The following is a 23,334-nucleotide window of genomic DNA, read 5'->3' on the forward strand; positions in this document are numbered from 1 at the left end:
AGTGTAGCTGCTGCATTCTGGATTTGTTGCAGTTTCCGGGTCACCTTCAAAACTAGTCCCACATAGAGCACATTGCAGTAGTACAAGCAGGAGATAACTAGAGCATGCACCACTCTGGCGAGACAGTCCGCGGGCAGGTAGGGTCTCAGCCTGCGTATCAGACAGCTGCATTGACACAGAATTGACCTGCGCCTCCATGGACAGCTGTGAGTCCAAAATGACTCTCAGGCTGCACACCTGGTCCTTCAGGGGCACAGTTACCCCATTCAGGACCAGGAGTCCTCCACACCTGCCTGCCTCCTGTCCCCCCAAAACAGTACTTCTGTCTTGTCAGGATTCAACCTCCATCTGTCAGCCACCATCCATCCTCCAACCGCCCCCCAACACTTACACAGGACCTTCACTGCCTTCAATGGTTTTTATTTAAAAGAGAGGTAGAGCTGTTTATTATCCACATACCCCGTAAGTGAGAGCCCAGAAGGATGTCATGGTCAATGATATCAAAGGTCACAGAGATCCAGCAGAACTAGGAAACAGCTTTCACCTTAGCCGGCCGGAGATAATCGAGCAGCACAACCAAGACAGTTTCAGTCTCATGATGAGGCTTGAATCCCAAATGGAAGGGATCCAAATGGTCCGCATCCTCTAGACGTTCCTGGAGTTGTTCAGCAACCACCCGCTCAATCACCTTGCCCAAGAATGGAAGATTTGAGACTGGGTGGTAGCTAATGCAGTCTTGGTTCTGTCAGAGATGATTTGCATTAATATATTATTTGGGTATGCCAGAACTCTGTTTCTCAATTTTTCTTCTGTTGAATTCCAGCTGTCCAAGCAATATGGCCCTGTCTTGGGCATCCAAATGGGACCCCAGAAAACTGTGGTGTTGACAGGATATGAGACAGTAAAGGAGGCTCTGGTTAATCAGGCGGACGCATTTGCTGACAGGCCCATCGTTCCAATGTTTCAAGAGCTTGCACAAGGCTTTGGTGAGGCACTTCCCTTTCTATTGGAACTGGTAATGCTTGCAGACACACACTGGTCCCACCAGGTGAACACAATCTGTTCCCAAGAAATGGTTTGTAAGATGAGTGTTTGCAAAGCAAGTCATTGAAACCCATTGTTTCCTATGGGGAAAATCCTTGTGACTTTTTCAACCCACCTCAGTGCCTTTGACATTGACAGAGTATTTGCAGGCATTAGGCTGAGAATGTGTCAGAAAAAATGTCAAATGTGAATTTCTGCAGATCAAGCTAAAATGTTAAAAAGAGTGGACCAGGTCAGCCTTTTTTTGGTCTTGACTTTCAGTAGATGAAGACTCTCCTCCTGGAAGAGAGGGGAGTGGTTGTGGGCGGGAGCCCGAGCCACCCTCTAGCAGGGGGAGAATAGCTGGGATCCATTCTCAGTTCCATGGAAGAAATGCAGAACACAATTTATTGATATTTTTGTACAATGGCCATGCAGACATGAAACCTTTCCTCCCGTCTCATCAGGTGTAATTTTTTCTAATGGTGAGAACTGGAAAGTGATGCGGCGGTTTGCTTTAAGCACATTACGGGACTACGGAATGGGAAAGAGGACCATCGAGGATAGAATTGTTGAGGAATGCAGTGTCCTGATAAAGAAATTTGAATCTTATGAAGGTGAGTTGGTGTTTTCCTCTGGTGCATAGCTATACTAGCATAGTTTAAAGGTGCCAAGACTATTGTGTTACATATTCCTAATTTCCAGAAGCACAGATCCCAGGGTTCCCTGCAATTGGTCTGTTCCTGTAACGTGCCCATTGTACTGCAATAACTCCTGTGACTTCTAAGCATTTCTTAGCCCAGCTATGGCCACATCCAGCAGCACTTAGGATCAGTTTATTTGTTAAATGAGGTCTACACACAAGGAAACTGCCAGTGGGAACTTAAGGCAACAAAGAACAGACTTAGCATGTCCATTCTAGGAATGTTGTACTCGTCTCTTATGTGTTTTACATCCCACATTTTAAACAGAATATTTTTGCTTAACTGTCATATTTATGTATAGGAAAACCATTTGAGACCACCACAATTATGAATGCAGCTGTTGCTAATATAATAGTGGCCATTCTACTAGACAAGCGATTTGATTATGAAGATCCCACATACATAAGACTTCTGAAGTTGGTCAATGAAAATGTCCGGCTCGCCGGAAGCTTTTCAGTCACGGTAATCTATTTTTTACAATTAAAACAAACAAAGAGTTGATTATAACAAACCCAGTTGATTATAACAAACAAACCCAGTCACTCGGCTGGGTGAGGACTGCAGGGCCTGCTCCCTTCCAGGGCCTTCTCCAACTGGCCCAGGGGGCGTGGCCCAGGAACAAACTTTTGGAACAAAGTTTTGGGGAAGTGTGGGAAGTGTTCTGCCATTGCTTCCCTGTTCCAGGTGGTTAATGTGCTTTAAAATGTCCTCAAGCAGTCAATGGCAATTTAAATTTTTATTTCCTTTTTTCCTTTTTTCCTTTGTTGGGGGTGGGTGGGTGGGATGGATATTTGGTTGGGGATTAATTTAAGTATAATTGTTCTGTTCCTTTGGTGGTGGTTGTTGTTGTTTTATTGGTTCTGTATAGTTTGTGTTTTGTTTTTAAGGGGCGGGATCAGGGCTGCCTGGGAGTGGGGCCTCAGCCAACATGACTGCAGCCAGCAGACTGTCTTGCCAGAGTGGTGCATGCTCTAGTTATCTCCCGCTTGGACTACTGCAATGCGCTCTACTTGGGGCTACCTTTGTTTTTGTTTTTTTTATAAATATTTATTAAGGTTTTTAAATATAAATGCACACATAATAAACAATCTTACTTCTTTTACAACAATTTCAAGACTTCTTTGGACTCCCTCACGTCTCCCGCTCCCATTTACATCGTTAAAAATTTTTTCCAAACAAATTATCAGCTTGTTTACAATCTCATGTCCACTCATTCAAATATAATCTAGCACTTCTTCCAAAAAATTTTTATATTTTCTTTAGTCTCACTTATCATCAAATTTAAATCTAGTTTAGTGGTGGCCAATTTTTTATAATCTAGCATCCTTCTTAACATTCAACCAAATTACAATGTTTTTGTAGATACATCTTAAATTTCTCCCAGTCTTCCTCCATCTTCTCTTCTCCCAGATCACGGATTCTGCCGGTCATCTCGGCCAGTTGCATATAGTCCATCAGCTGCATCTGCCACTCTTCCAGTGTGGGTAGATCTTGAGTTTTCCAGTTTTTTGCAATAAGAATCCTTGCTGCCGTTGTTGCATACATAAAAAATGTTCGATCCTTCTTTAACACCTTCTGGCCGACAATACCCAGAAGGAAGGCCTCTGGTTTCTTTGTGAAGGTATACTTAAATACCTTTTTCAGCTCATTATATATCATTTCCCAGAAGGCCTTCACTTTAGGGCATGTCCACCAGAGGTGAAAGAATGTTCCTTCATTTTCTCTGCATTTCCAACATTTATTATCAGACGAATGGTATATTTTGGCAAGTTTAACTGGGGTCATGTACCATCTATATATCATTTTCATTACATTTTCCTTCAGAGCATTACATGCGGTGAAGTTCAGCCCAGTGGTCCACAACCTTTCCCAGTCCTCAAACATAATGTTATGCCCAATGTCCTGTGCCCATTTTATCATAGCCGATTTAACCATTTCGTCTTGTGTATTCCATTTTAGCAGCAAGTTATACATTCTAGATAGTACCTTGGTCTTTGGTTCTAACAATTCTGTTTCTAACTTCGATTTCTCCACCTGGAACCCTAACTTTTTGTCATTTTTAAAAACTTCTTTAATCTGAGCATAATGTAACCAGTCTCGCACCTTATCCTTCATTTTCTCCAAACTCTGCAATTTCCAATTGTCTCCATCTTTTTCTAATATTTCCCAATATTTTGGCCATTTGGCCTCCATACTGGGTCTTTTTCGGGCCTTAGCCTCCAGAGGTGAAAGCCACCTTGGAGTTTTATTTTCCAATAAGTCTTTATATTTTGTCCAGACATTAAACACTGCTTTCCTGACAATATGGTTCTTAAAGGCCTTATTGATCTTAACTTTGTCATACCATAAGTATGCATGCCAACCAAAAGCATTGTTAAAACCTTCCAGGTCCAGTACGTCAGTGTCTTCGAGAAGTAGCCAATCTTTTAGCCAGCAGAAAGCTGCGGCTTCATAGTACAACTTTAAGTCCGGCAGGGCAAAGCCCCCTCTTTCTTTCGCATCTGTTAATATCTTAAACTTAATTCTGGGCTTTTTGCCCTGCCAGACAAATTTAGATATATCTTTCTGCCACTTCCGGAAGCACTCCGTTTTATCCACAATCTGTAATGTTTGAAACAAAAACAACATTTTTGGCAATACATTCATCTTAATAGCAGCAATTCGGCCTAACAAAGAAAGCTTCAATTTTGTCCAACTATCCAAGTCTCTCTTAATTTCAGACCAACATTTTTCATAGTTGTCCTTGAATAGACTCAGGTTTTTTGCTGTTATGTTTACCCCTAGGTACTTTACCTTTTTAACCATAGTTAATTCTGTTTCTCTCTGAAACCGTTCTGACTCTATATCTGTCAAATTTTTTCCCAGCACCTTGGTTTTCTGTTTGTTTAATTTAAATCCCGCCACCCGACCAAAGTCCTGAATCAATTGTAATACTCTTTTCGTACTAGATTCTGGCTCCTGCAGGGTCAAAACTAGGTCATCTGCAAAAGCTTTAAGTTTGTATTGTTTCGCTCCGACCTGAATCCCTTCCACCAACCGGTCCCCTCTGATCATATTCAAGAGCACCTCCAGAACCGAGATAAATAACAAAGGGGAAATCGGGCAGCCTTGTCGTGTTCCTTTTTCAATTTTGAACTCTTCTGTAACCACATTGTTAACTATCAGTTTGGCCTTTTGTTCTGAATATATTGCATCAATCCCATTCTCAAACCCCCGTCCCACTCCCATTTCTTTCAAATTTCCCTTCATAAATTTCCAAGAAATGTTATCAAAGGCCTTCTCCGCATCTATAAAAATTAACACTGCTTTTGTATTTATGTCTGTTTGCAAAAGTTCCAAAATGTCAATAATGTTCCTAGTATTAGCAACCATATGTCTACCTGGGAGAAAGCCTGCTTGGTCTTTATGAATTACTTCATTAAGAACTCTTTTTAGTCTACTTGACAAAATGTCTGCAAATATTTTGTAATCCACATTCAGAAGGGAAATGGGACGATAGTTTTTGAGTTGTGTCTTTTCAGCTTCAGATTTTGGTATCAATGTGATAAAAGCTTCCTTCCACGATTCCGGCGCCTTCTTCCCTTCCATAATTTCATTACAAACCTCCATCATTGGTTGGATCAGATAGTCTTTTAATATCTTGTAATACTTGGAAGTCAGGCCATCTGGCCCTGGAGATTTGCCCAGTTGCATGTTCTGAATGGCTTGTTCAATCTCTTGTTGTGTTATTTTGTTGTTCAGGATTAATCTGTTTTTTTGTGACAACTTTGTTAGTCCATTTCTTTCCAAAAATTGTTTAATCTCAGCCTCATCTTGCGGCCCTTGAGTGTATAATTTTTTGAAGTATCTCTGGAAGCACTTTCTAATTTCCATGGGGTTCTGAATGTTTCTTCCTTCAATTTCTAGGTTTGTAACTGTATTTAATTTCTGTCTCTTCTTCAACTGCCAAGCAAGCAGTTTCCCACATTTATTCGCCGATTCAAAAGTTTTTTGTTTCATTAGTTTAATCTTCCATTCTATTTCTTGGTTTATCAGTTTGGAATATTGTGCTTGGTATAGTTTAATTTCTCTCAGAATCGGCTGTGACTTCGGATTTGATCTTAATTCCTTCTCCAATTCTTTAATTTTCTGCAAGATCTTATCTTTCCTTTCATTTTGTGTCCTTTTCTTTACGACGTTCTGTTGTATCAAGAACCCCCTCATCACAGCTTTGCTTGCGTCCCAGATAGTTCTTTTTTCCACCGTAGTGTTCATATTTATTTCGAAATAGTCCTTCAGAGTTTTTTGGGCCTTCTTAATAATCTCCTGGTCTCTAAACAAGCTATCGTTCATCTTCCATCTAAAGGAGCCGGTTGGCAAAAGTGTCATATCCATCTTCAGCGCGTTATGGTCGGAGCAGGTCTTTGGGCAGATTTCCACTTTTCTAACCTTGGGTGCCAGACCTCTAGTTATCCATATTTGGTCGATTCTTGTCCAAGTCAGCTGGGCTTCAGAGAAGAATGTTCCCTCTCTTCCCAGGGGGTTCTTAGTTCTCCAAATGTCAATCCAGTCCATATTGTCAGTCATTTCAAAAAAGGTCTTTGGTAGTCTGCCGTCTTTTGTAACATTTTGATTTTGTGACTTATCCATGTTAGTCAATACGACCCCATTCATGTCTCCCATCATAATGATGTTGTTGTAGTCCAGATAGTCCAGCATAATCTCATGCAACTTCTTATAAAATTCCGATTTCCCGTCATTTGGTGCATAAATTCCTAATATCAAAATCTTTTCTCCTTGATGTTGTATCTCAATTGCTAAGATTCTTCCATGTTCGTCTTTAAATAAAAATTTAGGTGACAGGCTCTCTTTTGCATATATCACCACTCCTCGCTTCTTTACTCTGTCCGAAGATATAAATTCTTGACCAAGTCTTTTATTTATTAACACCTTTCTATGGAGCCTAGTCACATGTGTTTCTTGTAAGCAGATAATGTCCAATTGTTCTTTTTTTAATATATAAAAAATTTTCCTCCTTTTTTCCGGGATGTTACAGCCATTAATGTTCCAACTCAAAAGTTGCAGAGACATCCTGAATAAATCTGGTTATTTTTCAAGGGGTGGTACCTTATTTGAAGGATCTTCAGGGTCCAAGGGTGCAGGTACCTCTGGTGTTTCAGGCCCTGGAAGTTGATCAATTCCTTTGTGAAGGTCCTCTCCGTATACGTTCAGAAATTTATCTCTATCTTCCGATGTTCTGATTTTGATCTTCTTCCCTCTAAAGGTAAAAGATAGTCCTTGAGGAAATTCCCACCTAAAGATGATTGAATTCTTCCTTAGTAATCTTGTCAACTCCAAGTAGTTAGATCTAAGATCTAACAGTTGTTTAGGAATATCCTTGTAGATCTCAGTTCTTTTGTCCAGAATGTCCAGTGACTTTCCGTAGTGTAGGCCCAGAATCTTGTCCCTTTCCTCCTTTGACCTCAATGTTATCAAACAGTCTCTGGGCTTCTCTTTCTTTATAAGTCTTCCGAGCCTAAAAGCTGAAACAATTTTAAAATCCTTTTCCTCTAAGCTCCAAAATTTGGAGAATTCTTTGGTCAAAAACTCAGCTAGGTTGCCTTCTTCCACTTCTGGTATTGCTCTTATCCTTAAATTGCTCTCCCGGTTCTGCAGTTCAATCATAGATAGATAGGTCTGGTGTTCACCTACTTGTTTGCAGAGTGGTCTTACCTCTTGTTCTAAATTTTCAAGTTTTTGGCTGGTATCTTCAGCCAATTTCCGATTTTCCCCTGCAGCCTCCTTTAATTCTCCAATTGCTTGAGTATTCTGTGCAACTTGTCCAGATAATTTATTTAAACATTCTGTGTTCTGGTCAATTTTATATGTTTGCTCATCGGCCTTCTTGTCCAAAGATTCTACTTTCTTGTCCAAAGATTCTAATTTTTCAAAAATTTTCTCTAAAATAGCAGTGCTTGCCCCTGAGGCCATATCTTCCAATTGTAATTCCTCAGTTTCTCCCTCCCCTGCCCGTGGCAGAGAGGCAGCTTCCTCCTCAGAAGGCAAAGTAGGCACAGATGATCTACGTGCCTGTGAGGCTGCGGTTAAAGTTGTCAAAGTTGTTTGTTTAGTTCTTCCTCTCCTTCTTGCACCACTCATTCCAAGTTATCTAAAAGTCAAGGTCAAGCTGAGTTGTTCCCATGAGAAAGCAGCGGCCCAGATGGTAACAGTCAACAGAGGGCCGGGAAAAGGAAAGTAAAATACAAGTCACTGCTATAAGTCCCAAATCCTCTAGGGGGAGTTTAAAATGTTTCAAGGAAGAGATCAATTTCAGTTAAAATAAAGTCAAATTTCTAAAGTCCAAGAACCTTCAATAAAAAATTTTTCAGCAGAGTTAGGGTTTAATACAGCAACAGTGTTTCTGGTGGTGCAAACTGGTAATCCAAATGCCTCAAAGTAGCAAGTTCAGACTCTCTCAGATTATTTCAAAGTTCAGATTCAAAGTATCCAAACTGCAAACTGCAAACTGACAGCTCAATTTCTCAGGCAGCTCCAGCACCTGGGGTTTTTAGTTAAAATGTAGCTCCAAAAGAAGAAAGATATCCCCATGCAGCTAAAATTCATAAAGTCCAGTACATAAAATTGTTATTCCACTTGAAATAAAGTTCAATGGGTGCTCAGATCAAATAGTTTAAAAGGTCTCTCTTTGCCTCCACTCCTCCAGCTCTTTGCGTTCAAGTTCAACGGGAGCGGAAGACGGACTTCCTGTTTTTCGTCACTCCGCTTTCAGCCAAATTTAATGTTTTAAAGTTCCAAATTGCATACAGTCAATTATTTACTCACGGGTTGTTGTTTTCAAAGCAAAAATTTCAGGAAGAAAGGTCAGCGCTCACTGGCAACAGCTACGCGGCTTCACTCCGCCGATTGCGGAACGACTCTCAGCGCCGCAGCCTCCTCCACGATCCGGAGCCCCTTACGGGGTTCCTTCAACGTTTTGGGGGCCGCTACTGGCGCCCGCCGGGTCCCAGGACCGCAGGCTTCTGCCGCCTGCGGGTTTCCGTTGTGGGTCTCCGCTTTCGCCGTAGCGGACGACCCTTTCTCGAGCGGAGCTCCCTTCCCGGTTAGGAAAGGGCAGCCATTACCCTTCGCGCCGCCTCCTGAAGAGACTACTTGGGGCTACCTTTGAAGGTGACTCAGAAACTACAACTAGTCCAGAATGCAGCAGCTGGACTGGTGACTGGGGGCGGCCGCCAAGACCACATAACACCGGTCTTGAAAGACCTACATTGGCTCCCAGTACGTTTTCGAGCACAATTCAAAGTGTTGGTGTTGACCTTTAAAGCCCTAAACGGCCTTGGCCCAGTATACCCAGTTTTGTTTTGTATTTGGGCAGTCATGCTCTGAGAGACCCAGCTGCGAGTACAATACTGAGTTTTTCTAATGTCTCTTTTTCCTTTTTCACATTTTTATCCTTTCAGCTGTATAACATGTTTCCTGCTCTTGGTTTTCTTTTGGGGGCTCGTAAGACTATCAAGCAAAACAGAGATGAGCTGTTTGCCTTCATAAATGCCACCTTCATAAAACACCTCCGAGATCTGGATGAAAATGACCAGAGGAGCTTTATTGACTCATTTCTTATCCAACAGCAAGAGGTAATGGAGTCTTTTAAGTTGGCCCAGAATAAGCGTTGCCATTTTCAATTCATGTTTTGAGGGACCAACCTGGCATACTTCCTACCATTTTCCAATAGTCAGCCGTTGTTAATGTGTTACAGAAGTTGCCTCTGCAGGGTCAATGGTTGCATGCTCAACAGCATTTCTGGAAAAAAAATCCCTGATCAGGAAAACATGTAATTATAGATAATTATGCAGTGATGAGAGGTAATCAAGTCATAAATATTGGTTGCCAGACTCCCTTTTGATACAAGAAGGGATGGGATAATGCCTCATGTGCTCAGAAGGAGGCATTCTTCACACTGGAGGAGATAGGAAGCTTTGAGGGTGGGGAGGCATCTCAGAGCAAGGAAAAAACATTGGCCCATGCACTGACCAATCACCCTTAAATTAGGGCTTCAGTTCTTTTAACCATTACTAAGATTGGAAATGAATATGAATTGGAGTTTCTGCTTATCAATTAATTAGCACCCAGAAAAGGAAACAGGTGGTTGGGTGACAACAAAGTTCTAAATAACAGGTTGGAAATTATTTCTAAAATCTTAAACTAATTACTGATGAGTTTGAAAAGTTAAAGCAGATATACAGGTCTGGTGTGCTGTTCCCATGGGTTACCCGAGAGGTGAGGTCCAAGTCCGGTCCGTGGTCAAAGGCGCAACGTGGAGGCAGTCCATAGTAGCTGGAGCTGGGTGCAGGGCAGGGAGTCGGGTGAAGCCAGGAACAGGCATGCAAGCAGGGAGACAGGGCGGGTCATGAGCTCAGGCAGGAAAACAGGACAGGGTCCAGGCAGGAACTAGCAATCAATAATGTTGCTCCCGCAAGTTGGGACTGGGGCTGGCTGGCTTTTATCTGCCCCGAGGCATAGGGCGGCCCCGATCCTCTGGTGACTCGCCTCTCCTGGCCTGGAGGCGAGCACTCCTCCTGCAGGAACTTAGTTCCTTCCTCCTCTCTGCCCTGAGCCTCTACAGCTCAGGAGAGGCTGGAGGGTTACCGGACCCAGAGGCAACCTCAGCTTCCTCTGACGGGGCTGAGAGTGGAGCACCTGCAGGCAATGGGTCCTCCATCACCTCAGGAGCCAGAGCAGACTCAGCTGATGCCTGCACCTGAGGATCCAGCACAGGTGAGGACCCTTCAGGCTCATGCCCCAGCTCTGGCTCAGCTGGTTCTGGAGGCGGGGAATCCTGTGCAGGCTGGGATCCCTCAGGTTCAGCATCCGAGTCCAAATCCCAGGCCATAACACTTGAATTTGCTTCTAACTTTCAATCTACATTGCCTATAAAACTGTTTTCTTCCTGTCTTTCCCATGCTATCCTGACTGGGAAATAAAAGTTAATTCTATCTGCATCACAAGGGCAGCATAATGGAGACGCTCAAGTGGGGGGGAGGGGGTCTCATTAATCAGGCAAAAATAACTGACTCCTTCATTGCTTCTTGAAAATATATGAAAATGCCATAATGAATAGTTAGCACAGTTAAGAGATGAGATGCAATTGCAGATGAAATAATCTATAGAAGCTGTGGGAAAAGACTTGGACTTTTCCCTGCCTAAATGGAAAACAACAGCTTTACAGCTGTATGAAGGGATGAAACAAATAAAAGAAGCTGTTGTGAAAATCTGAATATTTTGAATAATAGTTATATACATAATTCACATACAGAGATGCGGAATACTGCTTTTCTTCTTTTGCTTTATTTTATTTTTTAGCTTGCTTTTTCTGTGACTTTTAATCATTGTTAATTCTCTGTATGTTCGATCTGTATGTATGTTTTGTTTTTTGAAGTTATATATTTTGGATAAATGAAGGTACCCTCAGGAAGTAGACGGACCAAAGATGAAAGGATCTGTTTGAGATGCAGAGAGGATCCCTCAGGGTGGGGAGCTGAGGAAAGAGGTGGGAGCTGGGAGGGTTCACTCTTCTGGGTCTGGAATAAGGGTTAAGGTATAAATAATAAAGATCTTAGAATTATTATCCTTCCCCTTTCTTTTTCTTTTCTCTTTTTAAAAATTCTCTTCTTTTTTGTTTTCTAGTTTGTCCTGCTGCAAATTCACAGCAGTCTGAGACTGAGCCACTTTTAGATAGGGAGGGTGGCCATTTGGGAGAGCAGTTGTACGATAGGAGGGGAAATGGTAGAAAGGAGAATTATTGGATGCTAAGATCCAAGTTTTGGGCAAGTACTGTTTCGTGAGAGAACTACTGCATAGATTTTAAAAGGACAAAATATGCAGCAAAGTAATAGTGGAAATATAAGTTGTTGAAAAGCATCTTTTAACATATGTACCAAATAAAGGTTCTAAACAGCTAAGAAGTTTTAATGTTATTTCACTCTGCTTTTGATCCTCTGCCTCACTTGTGAATCTGCTTGTTGTAAGTTGAAACTGCATGGCTGCGCCTTTGTGAGAGAAAAATTCTAGGAATATATCCCTGATAAGCAAGGACTGTGTGGATCTAAGAAAAAGTGCTCAGTATGGTGAATATCCCGAAAAACACACCACTGTTGGTTGGTGCCGTACGGCAACTATTCAATGAACAATTGGAAGAACTCCTTCCTCTCTTCACTCCCTTCTGGTTCCCAGCGGGACGGGCAGCTATTACAACCAGCAACACTATTGGTGTTACTCTTCCTGTTAGAAAGTGTGGCTTAAGGGAGTTGCTATCTCCAAAATATGGAGGGCACCACATTGTCTATATCAGCTTAATGAAACAGTTCCAGATGAATATGTGGTATTTCTGTGTTGTTTTTCCAGTTTAGACTATGAGTAAATACATTAAAGACTATGAGTAAATGCATTAAAGAAGTTCAACTGAGAACCATATATGTCAGCAGAAAACAACACTTTATGGTAACCCTGATTTCAGATCTCCACAAGTGTTCGCCAGAAATGCTGCCTTCCATGTATGCAATTATAATACTGTTGCAGGTTTGTGGGGTCAGTCTGCATGATGCCTGAGCACATTCCAAATTGTGGAGACCTTGTACCCAGTAAGGGTTAATTCTAATGGAGGAATCTATTGTTGAATCAGTCAGACAAGTTTCTTTGTGAGATGAGGGCCATATACTTGTCATCTAAATACTGTCGCTAGTTCCTTTGTCTAAACAAAGGCATTTGGCTGAGGAGTTAAGCACCACTATGAGTATCAAATAAGAAGGAGCTGGATTGCCAAGCTTCCCCGACCTCCTCTCTTAGCTGGTAGATGGAGAACAACAGCTGTGACTATGGAGAAGCAAGACATTTTGGGGTCTTGATGCTGAGCACCTCTATCTTATGCTCGGGTTGTATATATGTGTAAATACACCCTATATCAGACTTCCTGTTTCTTGCCAAGGGATATGGCTGCTTCCCATGAGATAGGACACCCAGTTGTGCCAGAAATTCAAGACTAATATGAGGGTAATTTGTCCTGCTGATCCCTCCAGGGGATGAGGGGGCTGTCTCACCCACGGATCGTCTGATATCTGTCACCCACAACAAGATGTGGGGGCAGAGGACGCTGGGTGCTGGACCCTGGCACAGAAGAACTCTCTGCATTCAATCTCTCGAGCAGGACAAACACCTGTTTTTAAAAATTACTAAGATTCAGACCAAAAACGGGCGTTTCCTGGATGGAGGAAATGAAAGAAAAATCTGCTAAATTATACAGTCGCTTGGGCTGAAGTGGCTTGGGCTGAGGAGGAGATAAGATGGCGGCAGTTGCTGCACACTTACAAAAAGAAGAATCCTCCTTCCCCAGACAGGTTGGAAATATTTTCTCGATTCTAAAAAGGGGTGTATTTTACATAAAAATGCATTTGCTTGCATGGATATATTTTTACACATGGTTTGAAGAGAGAGGGAGAGCAAATTTTGGGTGCCTGCCGGTTTTCCTAGGGCTGGGGAAAACTGGTGGGGGGACATGGAGTGCATAGAAGAGCTGGAACAATTTCTATATTACTTACTGTTTATGAAGCACACCCTCACCTAATTGCATTTACTGGACACATTCAAAACATCAGTTCATCAAAAGAGAACAAAGAGAAAACAGGGCCGTTACTATTAACTTTGGGTGGAAGCCCAGGACTTTCAGCAGAAGGAGATGAACAAGAGAGAACAGTCTTTTAAAATAATCTAAGAGAGGGAAATATTGAAATAAAAGCTCCTGTTAAAACAAGATTGGGAGTCACATACCAGCGAATGATTGATTGAGAAGACAAGGACGGTAAATCAGAGTTTGTAAACTGGAAATTAACAAGAAAGCAGAAAACAAATAAATATATTATCTCTGAAACCCAGGACATGAGGAATCCTACCTTTGAAATTTCTTTGAATTTGGAATATATAATTGGTAATATTGTATATGATTTCATTTGATTTGTTAATAATTGGAAGATTTTTATTGGAAAATGAATGAACATTATTTTAAAATAAATAAATAAACCCTATATCATCATGATGGCATAGTCTGGAAAGCCTGGCATCTCTCACTACTTAGCGACTGGAGTGTACTTTGGATCATTGGGTTCAGTCAGGTATTCATTTTTATCTTTGCACATGAAATTTTCTCACTACATTCGTTTTAATCAGTTCATACTCTTTGCAACCCAGGAGGAGAAGAAGAAGAAGACAAATGCATATTTCCACAACGAAAACTTAAAAGCTGTTGTGGCCAATTTATTTGGTGCTGGCATGGAGACAACTTCCACCACACTGCGCTGGGGACTGTTACTAATGATGAAACATCCTGAAATTCAGAGTGAGTGCTTTTCATTGGGTTGGCTCCCATTATTCTGAGATATCTAAATTCCAGTTATATGTAACTATTAGAGAGAGAAAATATTTATAAGTTGCATATATATATATTCACAACAATTGTTCAGTCATAAGCTTAACATTTCAACCTGGACTCCCTTCTCCCTGGTTCTGTGGTTCTTTACATTTCATTTCATATTCCTGCATACTCCAAATTATCTCAACATATTCTTTTAGATATATATTCCTGTATATATCCCATAGATATATTGAAACTACGGGTTTTTTCATTAATCCTGCCAATGTCTTAGTATGTTTACAGTTTGTTTATAAATTCATAATAAACCATTTCCATTGCTTTCCAAAAATAATAATAATCTTGTTCTCCCAGTAAGTTTTGCCATTTCTGCGTAGTCCATTAATTTCTGTATACATTCTTCTCTTGTCGGGACCTCTTCATCGTTCCATATTTGAGCAAATATTAATCTTGCAGCCATGATTGCATAAATAAATAAATGTGTATAAATTTATATAAATTGCATACATAAATAAATTTCTAAATATTCTATACTAAATAAATTTCTAGGTAGTTCTGATCTCATAAGAAAAGCTTATGGCTTTTTAAACATCTTAAACATCTTTTTCAATTCATCATATATCATTTCCCAGTAAACTTTAACCTTATTACAAGACCACCACATATGAAAAATAGTGCCTTCTATCTTTTTACGTTTCCAGCACATATTCAGTTTGGATTTATACATTTTAGCCAATTTACTAGGTGTCAGGTACCATCTATGTAACATTTTCATATAGTTGTCTCTTAAACTATAACATTCTGTAAATTTTAGATCCACATTTGATAAGCTTTCCCATGTATCCATTTCTTTATTATTACTAATATCTATTGCCCAGTGTATCATTGAAGATTTCACTAAATAATATACATTCACTAAATAATAATAATAATAATAATAATAATAATAACAACAACAACAATAATAATAATAATAATAATAATAATAAAAACGAAAAGAATATTGTCAGTAATACATTCAATTTAATGGCTGAAGTAACGAAAGTTTCATTCTCCTCCATATTTGCAAATTTATTTTAATATCCTCCCAAGTTTTTAAATAATTATCCTTATATAAATTTATATTCTTGCTCTTAACCACACACCCAAATATTTAATCTTCTTTTCACACTTTAAGATAGATAAACTTTGTAATTTATTTTTACTCTCATCATTCATATTTTTTACCAGGAGTTTGGTTTTATCTTTATTAATTTTAAGACCTGCTATTTCTAAAAAAATAAATAAATAATCTTTTCCAATGCCTTTGGGATTGACTCTATTGGTTCCTCAACAAATATCACCACATTATATCCAACAGCTATATATTACATATTATATTATATTAATTATATTATATTTTTCCTATTGTCTCTTTCCCGCTTTTATTTACCTTATATATATATATATATCTTATTCTTTGTGCCAAAACTTCTAAAGCTGTTATAAACAATGAAGGTGACAGTGGGCAACCATGTCTACTTCCTTTAGTTATTTTACTATTTTCAGTCAATACATTACTTACTGATGGATCAGTATATATTGCCTTAACTCCTTTTATAAAACTGTCTCCACAAACCATATATTCCAAAGCCTTAAACATATAAAGTCCCCGGAGACATTGTCAAATGCTTTCTCGGAGTCTAAATGCTTTCTCTTTTAATACAGTTTTCAACCTATTAGCTAATATGTCTACAAACAGTTTATAATCGTTATCCAACATCGAAATAAGTCGATAGCTCTTAGTTATTTCTCTTTTGCCTGCACCTCGGTTGAATCTTCCTCTTCCTGTCCAAATGCTCTTTCTCCAGCTAACTTTCAACCATATTTTCTCCAAAATTTGTATGGCTTGGTAGGATCACAAAATCTTTGTTTTTGACCTTTATATGTAAAAGATACCACTTCAGAATATTCCCAGCAGTGATATTTTAATAATCATCCTGGATGCATATCCCTCAGTATATCAGGTTATTGTCTAAATTGTTTGTTTGTCCTTCTTAAAAATACATTTGTTAAATTCTAGAGTTTAATTTGTGAGCCTATGGAATTGTAGAACGAGTTTATTCCCGTTCTATGCAGGAGCGATTAATATTTTAAGAGACAAAAGCCAAAGTCAAAGAGATAATCTTAGCAGAAAAATAAACGTATTTCTTTTTGTTTCCCCCAGTAAAAGTCCAAGAAGAAATTGCAAAGGTTGTTGGATCTTCTCAGCCAAGGATTGAACACCGAACAAAAATGCCTTATACAGATGCCATAGTCCATGAGATCCAGAGATTTGCCAATATTGTCCCAACCAACCTGCCACATGCCACGGCTACAGATGTTACCCTCAATGGCTACTTCATTCCAAAGGTGATCCTTTTCATTGAACTGCTGCCTACTACTTACAATACATTTTAAGGCTTTCCTGGGAGTAAGCCCCTTGGACTTCAGTGTGTGTGACATCTGAGCAGACTTGTATAGGATTGGACTGTAAGCATGCAATCTACCCATCAGAAGCTGTCAGGCATCAGCTTCAACCCATTAAACAGATCTCAATGGGAAGGAGCACAAGGTTGGAAAACAAACCATTTCTAGTGGGAGATCATGGTTTATACATTAAAGTTTGTCAAACTAAAGACATTTCTCAGATGAACACAAATCTCATTTCTCCTACACTAAATATTTATTGTACCAGAGGCATACACTTTATTTTAAAATGACTCTTGCTTTGCCTTTGCAGGGGACATTCATCATACCATTGCTGTCCTCTGTGCTGCACGATGAATCTCAATGGGAGAAACCACATAAATTCTATCCTGAGCATTTTCTTAACTCTGAAGGAAAATTCATAAAGAGAGATGCTTTCATGCCTTTCTCTGCAGGTAATTTTTTTACTTTTGTGTATATCAGCATAGTGTGTACTTAGTCAATGGGATTTTTACATGCCTGGAATGTAACCTATTGTGCAAAGGAAAGAATCACATCAGTTGCTGTGGCCATTTCTGCCACTAGATCTGACCACTTGGTGTGCGGCCCCTGGAATGTTGCTCACCAGGGAATGTGGCCCTCAGGCTGAGAAAGGTTTCCCACCCCTGCCATTGCATGATGGCTCGTATTGGGAGTTCATAATTCTTTTAAGATGGGCACTGTGAGCTGTTATTTTATCTCTGCATTTTAATCTGGTTTAAAGTATTTGTGATTATGTTATTGAGCAACTGCTAAACCCAGTTTCTCTGCTGCCTGTGTGTCCTTACAGGTCGGAGAGCATGTTTAGGTGAGACTCTTGCCAAAACGGAGCTCTTCCTCTTCTTCACAAGTCTACTGCAGAAATTCACCTTCCAGCCACCACCTGGAACATCTCAAGAAGACCTGGACCTTACTCCTGCTATTGGGCTTACAACATCACCCATGCCCCACCAACTCTGTGCTCTGCCACGTTTCTAAGACTCACAAGCTCCTGGCTTGCTTAGCCTACCTGGGTGTGCAATGCGAGCCTTTTTTTAAACACCCCTGTTCTGCAAGGGTATTTGGGTTGAGTAGCCTAGTGGTGGAATTGGTCCATGCTCTGTCACAAACCTGAAGCGTTCCCCTTTACCTGCCATAGTGCCAAATCCCGTGAAACTAGCATTGGAGCATCTCTTACTTAAAACCTGGCCCTGAGTTCTTATGACACTTCAGGCATAGAGATCAACCAGCAAAGCTGGTTCATTTATTCCCATGTTAACATATACTTTCAAAGATCTTGAAGCATCATATTCCCAGGTAGATGTGCAGAGAATTGTGATCAAGGCGACGAAGGGTCTGGAAACCATGCCTTATGAGGAATGGTTGAGGAAGTTGGGTATGTTAACATCTGTGGCTGCAATGTAATCTGATTCTGAACTGTATTTGTTGTTGTCAGGCAATGGCTTTGTTTCTTCTGGGTTCTTTAAAAAGTCTGTAATAATAGATCTGGCAACTGGGTTTGCTTCTGGCATCTCCATGCTGTCAATTATTTCTGTGACTTTCTGCTTCTGGCTTAGAACAGGGATGTCCAACTCCCACGAGACTGAGATCTACTCAAGGGGGGGGGGGGACTGGCAGCCAAAATTGTTCTGTTTCTTTTAGAGAGGAAAGTTCCATTTTAGGGGTTAAGGCCAAGCTTGTTGAGCCTTTTTTATGGAGAAAATCTGTGTTATTAAGGGGGAAATGTCAGACTAGAGTAAAGGGGAGAGGGGATTAGTCATTCACCAAAAGATCGCTATGGAAACAATTTTCCTCACAGTGAAAACAAAGGAAAAGGAGCCAGGAATCGACCAGAACCTCCCAGGTATCGATCAATCGATCCCAATCAATCTGTTGGTTATCCCTGGAATAAAACTACCATCTTCTCTCTGTATCTGAATGAACTTTCTCTGAGAGTCTGGATTAGTTTAAGGCTTCCCTCATCAATGGAATTCTGACTGGTCATATGAAAAATGAAAATGATGGGAATGTGTCAAATTCAAAATCAAAACTTCAATCTCCACAAGAGGAAAAATTCAAAACCTTCTCCGCCTAGCTTCTGCTCTGAGAGGGAAGAGGGAGCTAATCCCATTCACACTGGAGTCAGTGGAAGTCACCATGGTCTCACCAGGAAATAGAAAAAAATGTCGGGTTTGAATCTCTCTTCTCTCTTAAGAAAATCCAGCCACACCCACTATGATACTTTGAATTTTGTTTTCACTGGGCCCCATGACCTTTGTAGGAATGGATTTAGGCACTATGAGAGGATGTACGGTTTAGTTATTATCCTTCCTTGCTCACATTGTTGCATGTCATATGCTCTAATGTATACAAAGATATACCCTAATGCCACCATGTTCAACAGTTTCAAGATGGAAATGAATAATAATAATAATAATAATAATAATAATTTTTTATTTATACCCCTGCCCTCCCCAGCCAAGGCCGGGCTCATAATAAAAACTATGCTAAAAAGAAAAATATGTGTGAGTGTTTCAATGGGAGAAAGTAAAGGAAATACTGGACCCTTTCAAACTAAATGCTGTCATACCTAATTGAAGTTGAATAATTTCATCTGCAAATGATTTCACAATGCTGCTCTCTACTCCCAGTGTAACAAACAAACTAAGTTTACTGGTAATCCTGGGTGATGAGTTCACCGACTTCTAGAGCATTTGAATCTGTTCTGGAAAGCATTAGTTTCTGCAAATAAGCACCACTCACTTGAATAAACATTAAACTGAAAGGCAAATAATCCATTGTACAGCTCTGAATAGTTGTGGAGAAGAAGAAAAATCAGAGGGATTGTTTAATGATTTGCTAGAAACATTATGTAACATAATATATGGGCTGCTTGCTCAGGGGCGGAGCAAGGGGGCGCAGTGGGGGTGGGCCACACCGGGTGACATCCTGAGGGAGGGTGACACTCTGCATGTGTATCCCTGCCCGCAACTCCCAAGCCTACGCCTGTCGGGGCCCCTGGCAAAGTGGCAAAGCTCCCCCCTTCCCCCGGCTCACTGTAAGCTTGGGAGTCATGGATGGGTTGCCCCGTCATCCAGGAAAAAGCCTTGCTCCACAGATCGCCTGCTTGCCCGCTTGGTGCTTTGCTTCCTTCCTGCTTGGGCTGCTGGTGGAGGCGAGGGGCGGGCCAGGGAGGGGCGTCGGTGGGCCACGAGAAGTGCCCCCTCCCATCCACCCGCCAGCTGGTGGGCGGCCTCCCTCCTTCCCTCGCCCCTTCCTGGCTCTTCTGCACACACGGAGCAAGAACCAGCTCCTCGCGCCTGTAAAACAGGCTGTCTCTAACATTCCAGAGAAACCAAAAAGAAAAGTCACTGTTTTGAGTTCGTCTCCTTTATGGATACAACGAATAGTTTTGGCTACAACCATTGGGGATTGCACCAGCAGGGTAGAAAAACGCCTTTGCAATGCTTTGTTCTGATGCAAGGCCTCGCCTTTAATGAAATGCCTCCCTCCCAGCCATGGTACGTTTGCGTTGACGTATAGTAGTGGCTTTCTGAAATAAAACCAAAGGGCAATTCGCTGCTTGGCTGCAATTTTGCAAATGCAACTAAAGTCTTTGCTCTTTTGTAGTTCTCCCATTGCCAGGTAGATTTGATATCTGCGGGACTCAATTTTGTTCTGTTCCTACGTTATGACTCTTCCACTGCTGCTCCTGCAGAGTAGGTGACTTTATTCATGGAGATCCTGCCACGGTTTTTCTCTTCTTTTCTTAGAATAAGGCAGCAGCCAGCGGACTGGCTTTGTACTGAACCTTTTGTGAATATCTATTATAGTTGGTGAACAGTGAAGGGATCCTGTGCAGACATAGATGGAAACTGGATAACTATCAGAGGGTTGTGAGTGTTCTCTCTCTCATTACAATAATTCACAGTTTTAATAAAATAATGACATATCAATCTGAATTGGAGCTTTTGATTAAGAGTGCAGATGCACTTATCAATTTTTAAGCCTGGGTGTTCTACGATTTCGAAACAAAACCCCAGAGAATTCTCTACCCCCAAGAAAAAAAAACCCCTCCAACAAAGCAGATATCTAAATATGAGTAACACATGTGCATTTATTTTGAAAATAATTGTCAGAGAACTCTTTGCTGCTAGTTGCATGAAGTTGGCGCCCTGCACGTCTCGAGCCGAGGCAGGGGGCGAGGAGCTGCGGCTGTGCCCTCGCCCCCCAACATGCACCCGATTCAGGCTGAGCGCTGCACCCCATTTGGGATCGGGGCCGGCAGGCAAGGCTAGGTGCAGTGTTGGAGCTGACTGAGCCCCCTGGCCATGTGCAGTCTACCTGTACAGTGGGTATGAGGCTGCTGCTGATCCAACCCATGTAAACAGTACGCTGCATAATTGCACAATAATCAGCCGGCAAGAGGCGCTCCTCAAAAGCCATTCCTCAGCTGCTCGATGGTGTTTCTGCAGGGGAATTCCAGATGAACGACCGTCCCACCAGCCGCTCCCTGCCTTAGCCCAGCCTCTGGCTGAGGGAATGAAAAAGACCCCAAGGGAGCATGCAAGGCTGGAACGTTTCCTCTAACTTGAGCGAGCCCAACCCCCTGCAATGTAGGAATCTCAGCTAAACCATCCAGGACAGAGGGCCATCCAAGCTCTCCAACCTCTTTTTTCTGTTTTTTTTGTTTTTTTCCTTTTGTTTGTTTTTACTTATTGTGATGTATTGTCTTGTTTTTTGCTTAATTTGGTGTTTTCTCTTTTTTCCTTTTGTAACCTTTAAAACTTTAATAAATATTATTTTTTAATAAATATTATTTTTTTTTAATAAATATTATTTTTTTTTTAAACCGAAATATAATTTCAAATTTGGCACCGAAAATCCCCCTCTTTCTTTCCGATCCGTAAGTAATTTAAATTTAATTCTCGGTCTTTTCCCCTGCCAAATAAATTTTGAGAGAGTTTTTTTCCCTATCTTTAAATATTGAGGATCCTCTAATTACTGGAATATTTTGGAATAAAAATAACATTTTCGGGGAGTATATTCATTTTTATTGCCGCCATTCTTCCCAACCACAAAGGTTTTACTATGTTCCACGTGTCTAAGTCTTTTTTGATCTCTTTCAACGTTGTAAAATAATTATTGCCAATTAAATCTATGTTTTTCGTGGTTAACCAAATTCCCAAATATATATATATATTTTACCACCTTGATTCCATTCTGTATCTCTAATTTTTATCTTGCATCTTTTTTCAAGGTTTTTAGTCATCATTTTTGGCTTTAGTTTATTTAACTTAAAACCAGACGGTTTACCGTACTTCTCTAATATTTCCAAGGCTTTATTGACACTTTTTTGCGGATCTTCTAAGGATAACACCAAATCATCTGCGTACGCTTTCAGTTTGTATTCTTTAGTTCCTATTTTAATCCCTCGTATCTCTGGTTTAATAATGGTTAATAATGGTTTAATGATTAGCTTGAGACAGTACCTAGCACAATATATATGCTGCTCACTGCAGTTGCAAAACATTGTCCTCGACCAAACTGCACTGTGGCTTTCATTATAACCACTGCAAAAAAAAATTGCTTGCTGAAACGAAATGGATTGGATGGAGCCGATTCCAGTGTTGTTCCTCTTTATCCTTATGGTTTACTTTGTTTTGAAACTGGGCACTTTCGGGAAAAAGAGCTCCCAAAAATTTCCACCAGGTCCAAGGCCTTTACCTCTCATTGGGAATCTCCACATCATGGATCTCAAGAGGCCTCACAGAACCATGTTAAAGGTAAAGATTCCAGTTCTTCCCATGGCAAGGCTAAAGGGTACTGGGGCAGCCCAGTCAGATGAGCGGGGTAGAAAATTATTATTATTATTATTATTATTATTAATCTCAATAATGCATTACATTTTGTTCTTTTAGAGCCTATAAATCTCATCTCCCCTTTGTGTGCTACAGAACCGCCTCTTAACTTTCCCAATCATAAGACCAAGTTGCAATTTATAACTGGTAATTTGAACAAGGTGTTTGGTGTCGAATCCCGTTTGACTCTGCCTCCATTTTCAAGGATGCAAAAGTCCTGGTGCAAACCTTGCCTAGCCCAGTCTCCTCCTTCAGCCTAAACTAGATTTGAGAGGTGCCATTAAAGGTATAATGACATTTATCCTTACAACTGCCTAATTTGTTCTGGTTTTCTGATTATTCCCAGCAAATATTTGTGCTGCCACAACTGAATAATAATAATAATTTATTATTTATACCCTGCCCATCTGGCTGGGTTTCCCTGGCCACCCAACAGACTAAGAATATGATAAAACATCAAACATTAAAAACTTCCCTTAAAAGGACTGCCTTCAGGTGTCTTCTAAAAATCAGATAGTTGTTTATTGCCTTGACATCTGATGGGATGGCGTTCCACAGGGCAGGTGCCACTACCGAGAAGGCACTCTGTCTGGGCCCCTGTAACCTCACTTCTCGCAGTGAGGGAACCACCATAAGGCCCTGAGCCCCGGACCTGAGTGTCCAGGCTGAAGGGTGGGGATGGAGACGCTCCTTCAGGATACTGGGCCAAGGCCATTTAGGGCTTTAAATGTCAGCTTCAAAACTTTGAATAGTGCTTGGAAACGTGCTGGGAGCCAACGTAGGTCTTTCAGAACCAGTGGTATATTGTCTCGGCAGCCACTCCCACTCACCAGTGTAGCTACTGCATTCTGGATTTGTTGCAGTT

At 40.8% G+C, this 23,334-nt stretch overlaps 2 protein-coding genes across 2 annotated transcripts in view; one reads left to right on the forward strand and one right to left on the reverse strand.

Moving 5' to 3' along the window:
- MCM3 (minichromosome maintenance complex component 3) overlaps nucleotides 1-23,334 on the reverse strand; it is a 368,003-nt gene that overhangs the window by 276,623 nt on the left and 68,046 nt on the right. The window lies entirely within an intron of this gene.
- The window catches only part of LOC309338641 (uncharacterized protein), a 34,518-nt gene that overhangs the window by 1,142 nt on the left and 10,042 nt on the right, over nucleotides 1-23,334 (forward strand). Inside the window, exons 2-10 of the mRNA XM_081855966.1 lie at nucleotides 824-986; nucleotides 1,491-1,640; nucleotides 2,029-2,189; nucleotides 9,185-9,358; nucleotides 13,962-14,109; nucleotides 16,349-16,533; nucleotides 16,904-17,045; nucleotides 17,420-17,604; nucleotides 22,206-22,394. Of these exons, the coding sequence (XP_081712092.1) occupies nucleotides 824-986; nucleotides 1,491-1,640; nucleotides 2,029-2,189; nucleotides 9,185-9,358; nucleotides 13,962-14,109; nucleotides 16,349-16,533; nucleotides 16,904-17,045; nucleotides 17,420-17,604; nucleotides 22,206-22,394 (1,497 nt within the window). The remainder of the gene's footprint in view (nucleotides 1-823; nucleotides 987-1,490; nucleotides 1,641-2,028; nucleotides 2,190-9,184; nucleotides 9,359-13,961; nucleotides 14,110-16,348; nucleotides 16,534-16,903; nucleotides 17,046-17,419; nucleotides 17,605-22,205; nucleotides 22,395-23,334) is intronic.

This window comes from Podarcis erhardii (genome assembly GCF_964252035.2).
Source record: "Podarcis erhardii genome assembly, chromosome: 3".
NCBI lineage: Eukaryota > Metazoa > Chordata > Lepidosauria > Squamata > Lacertidae > Podarcis > Podarcis erhardii.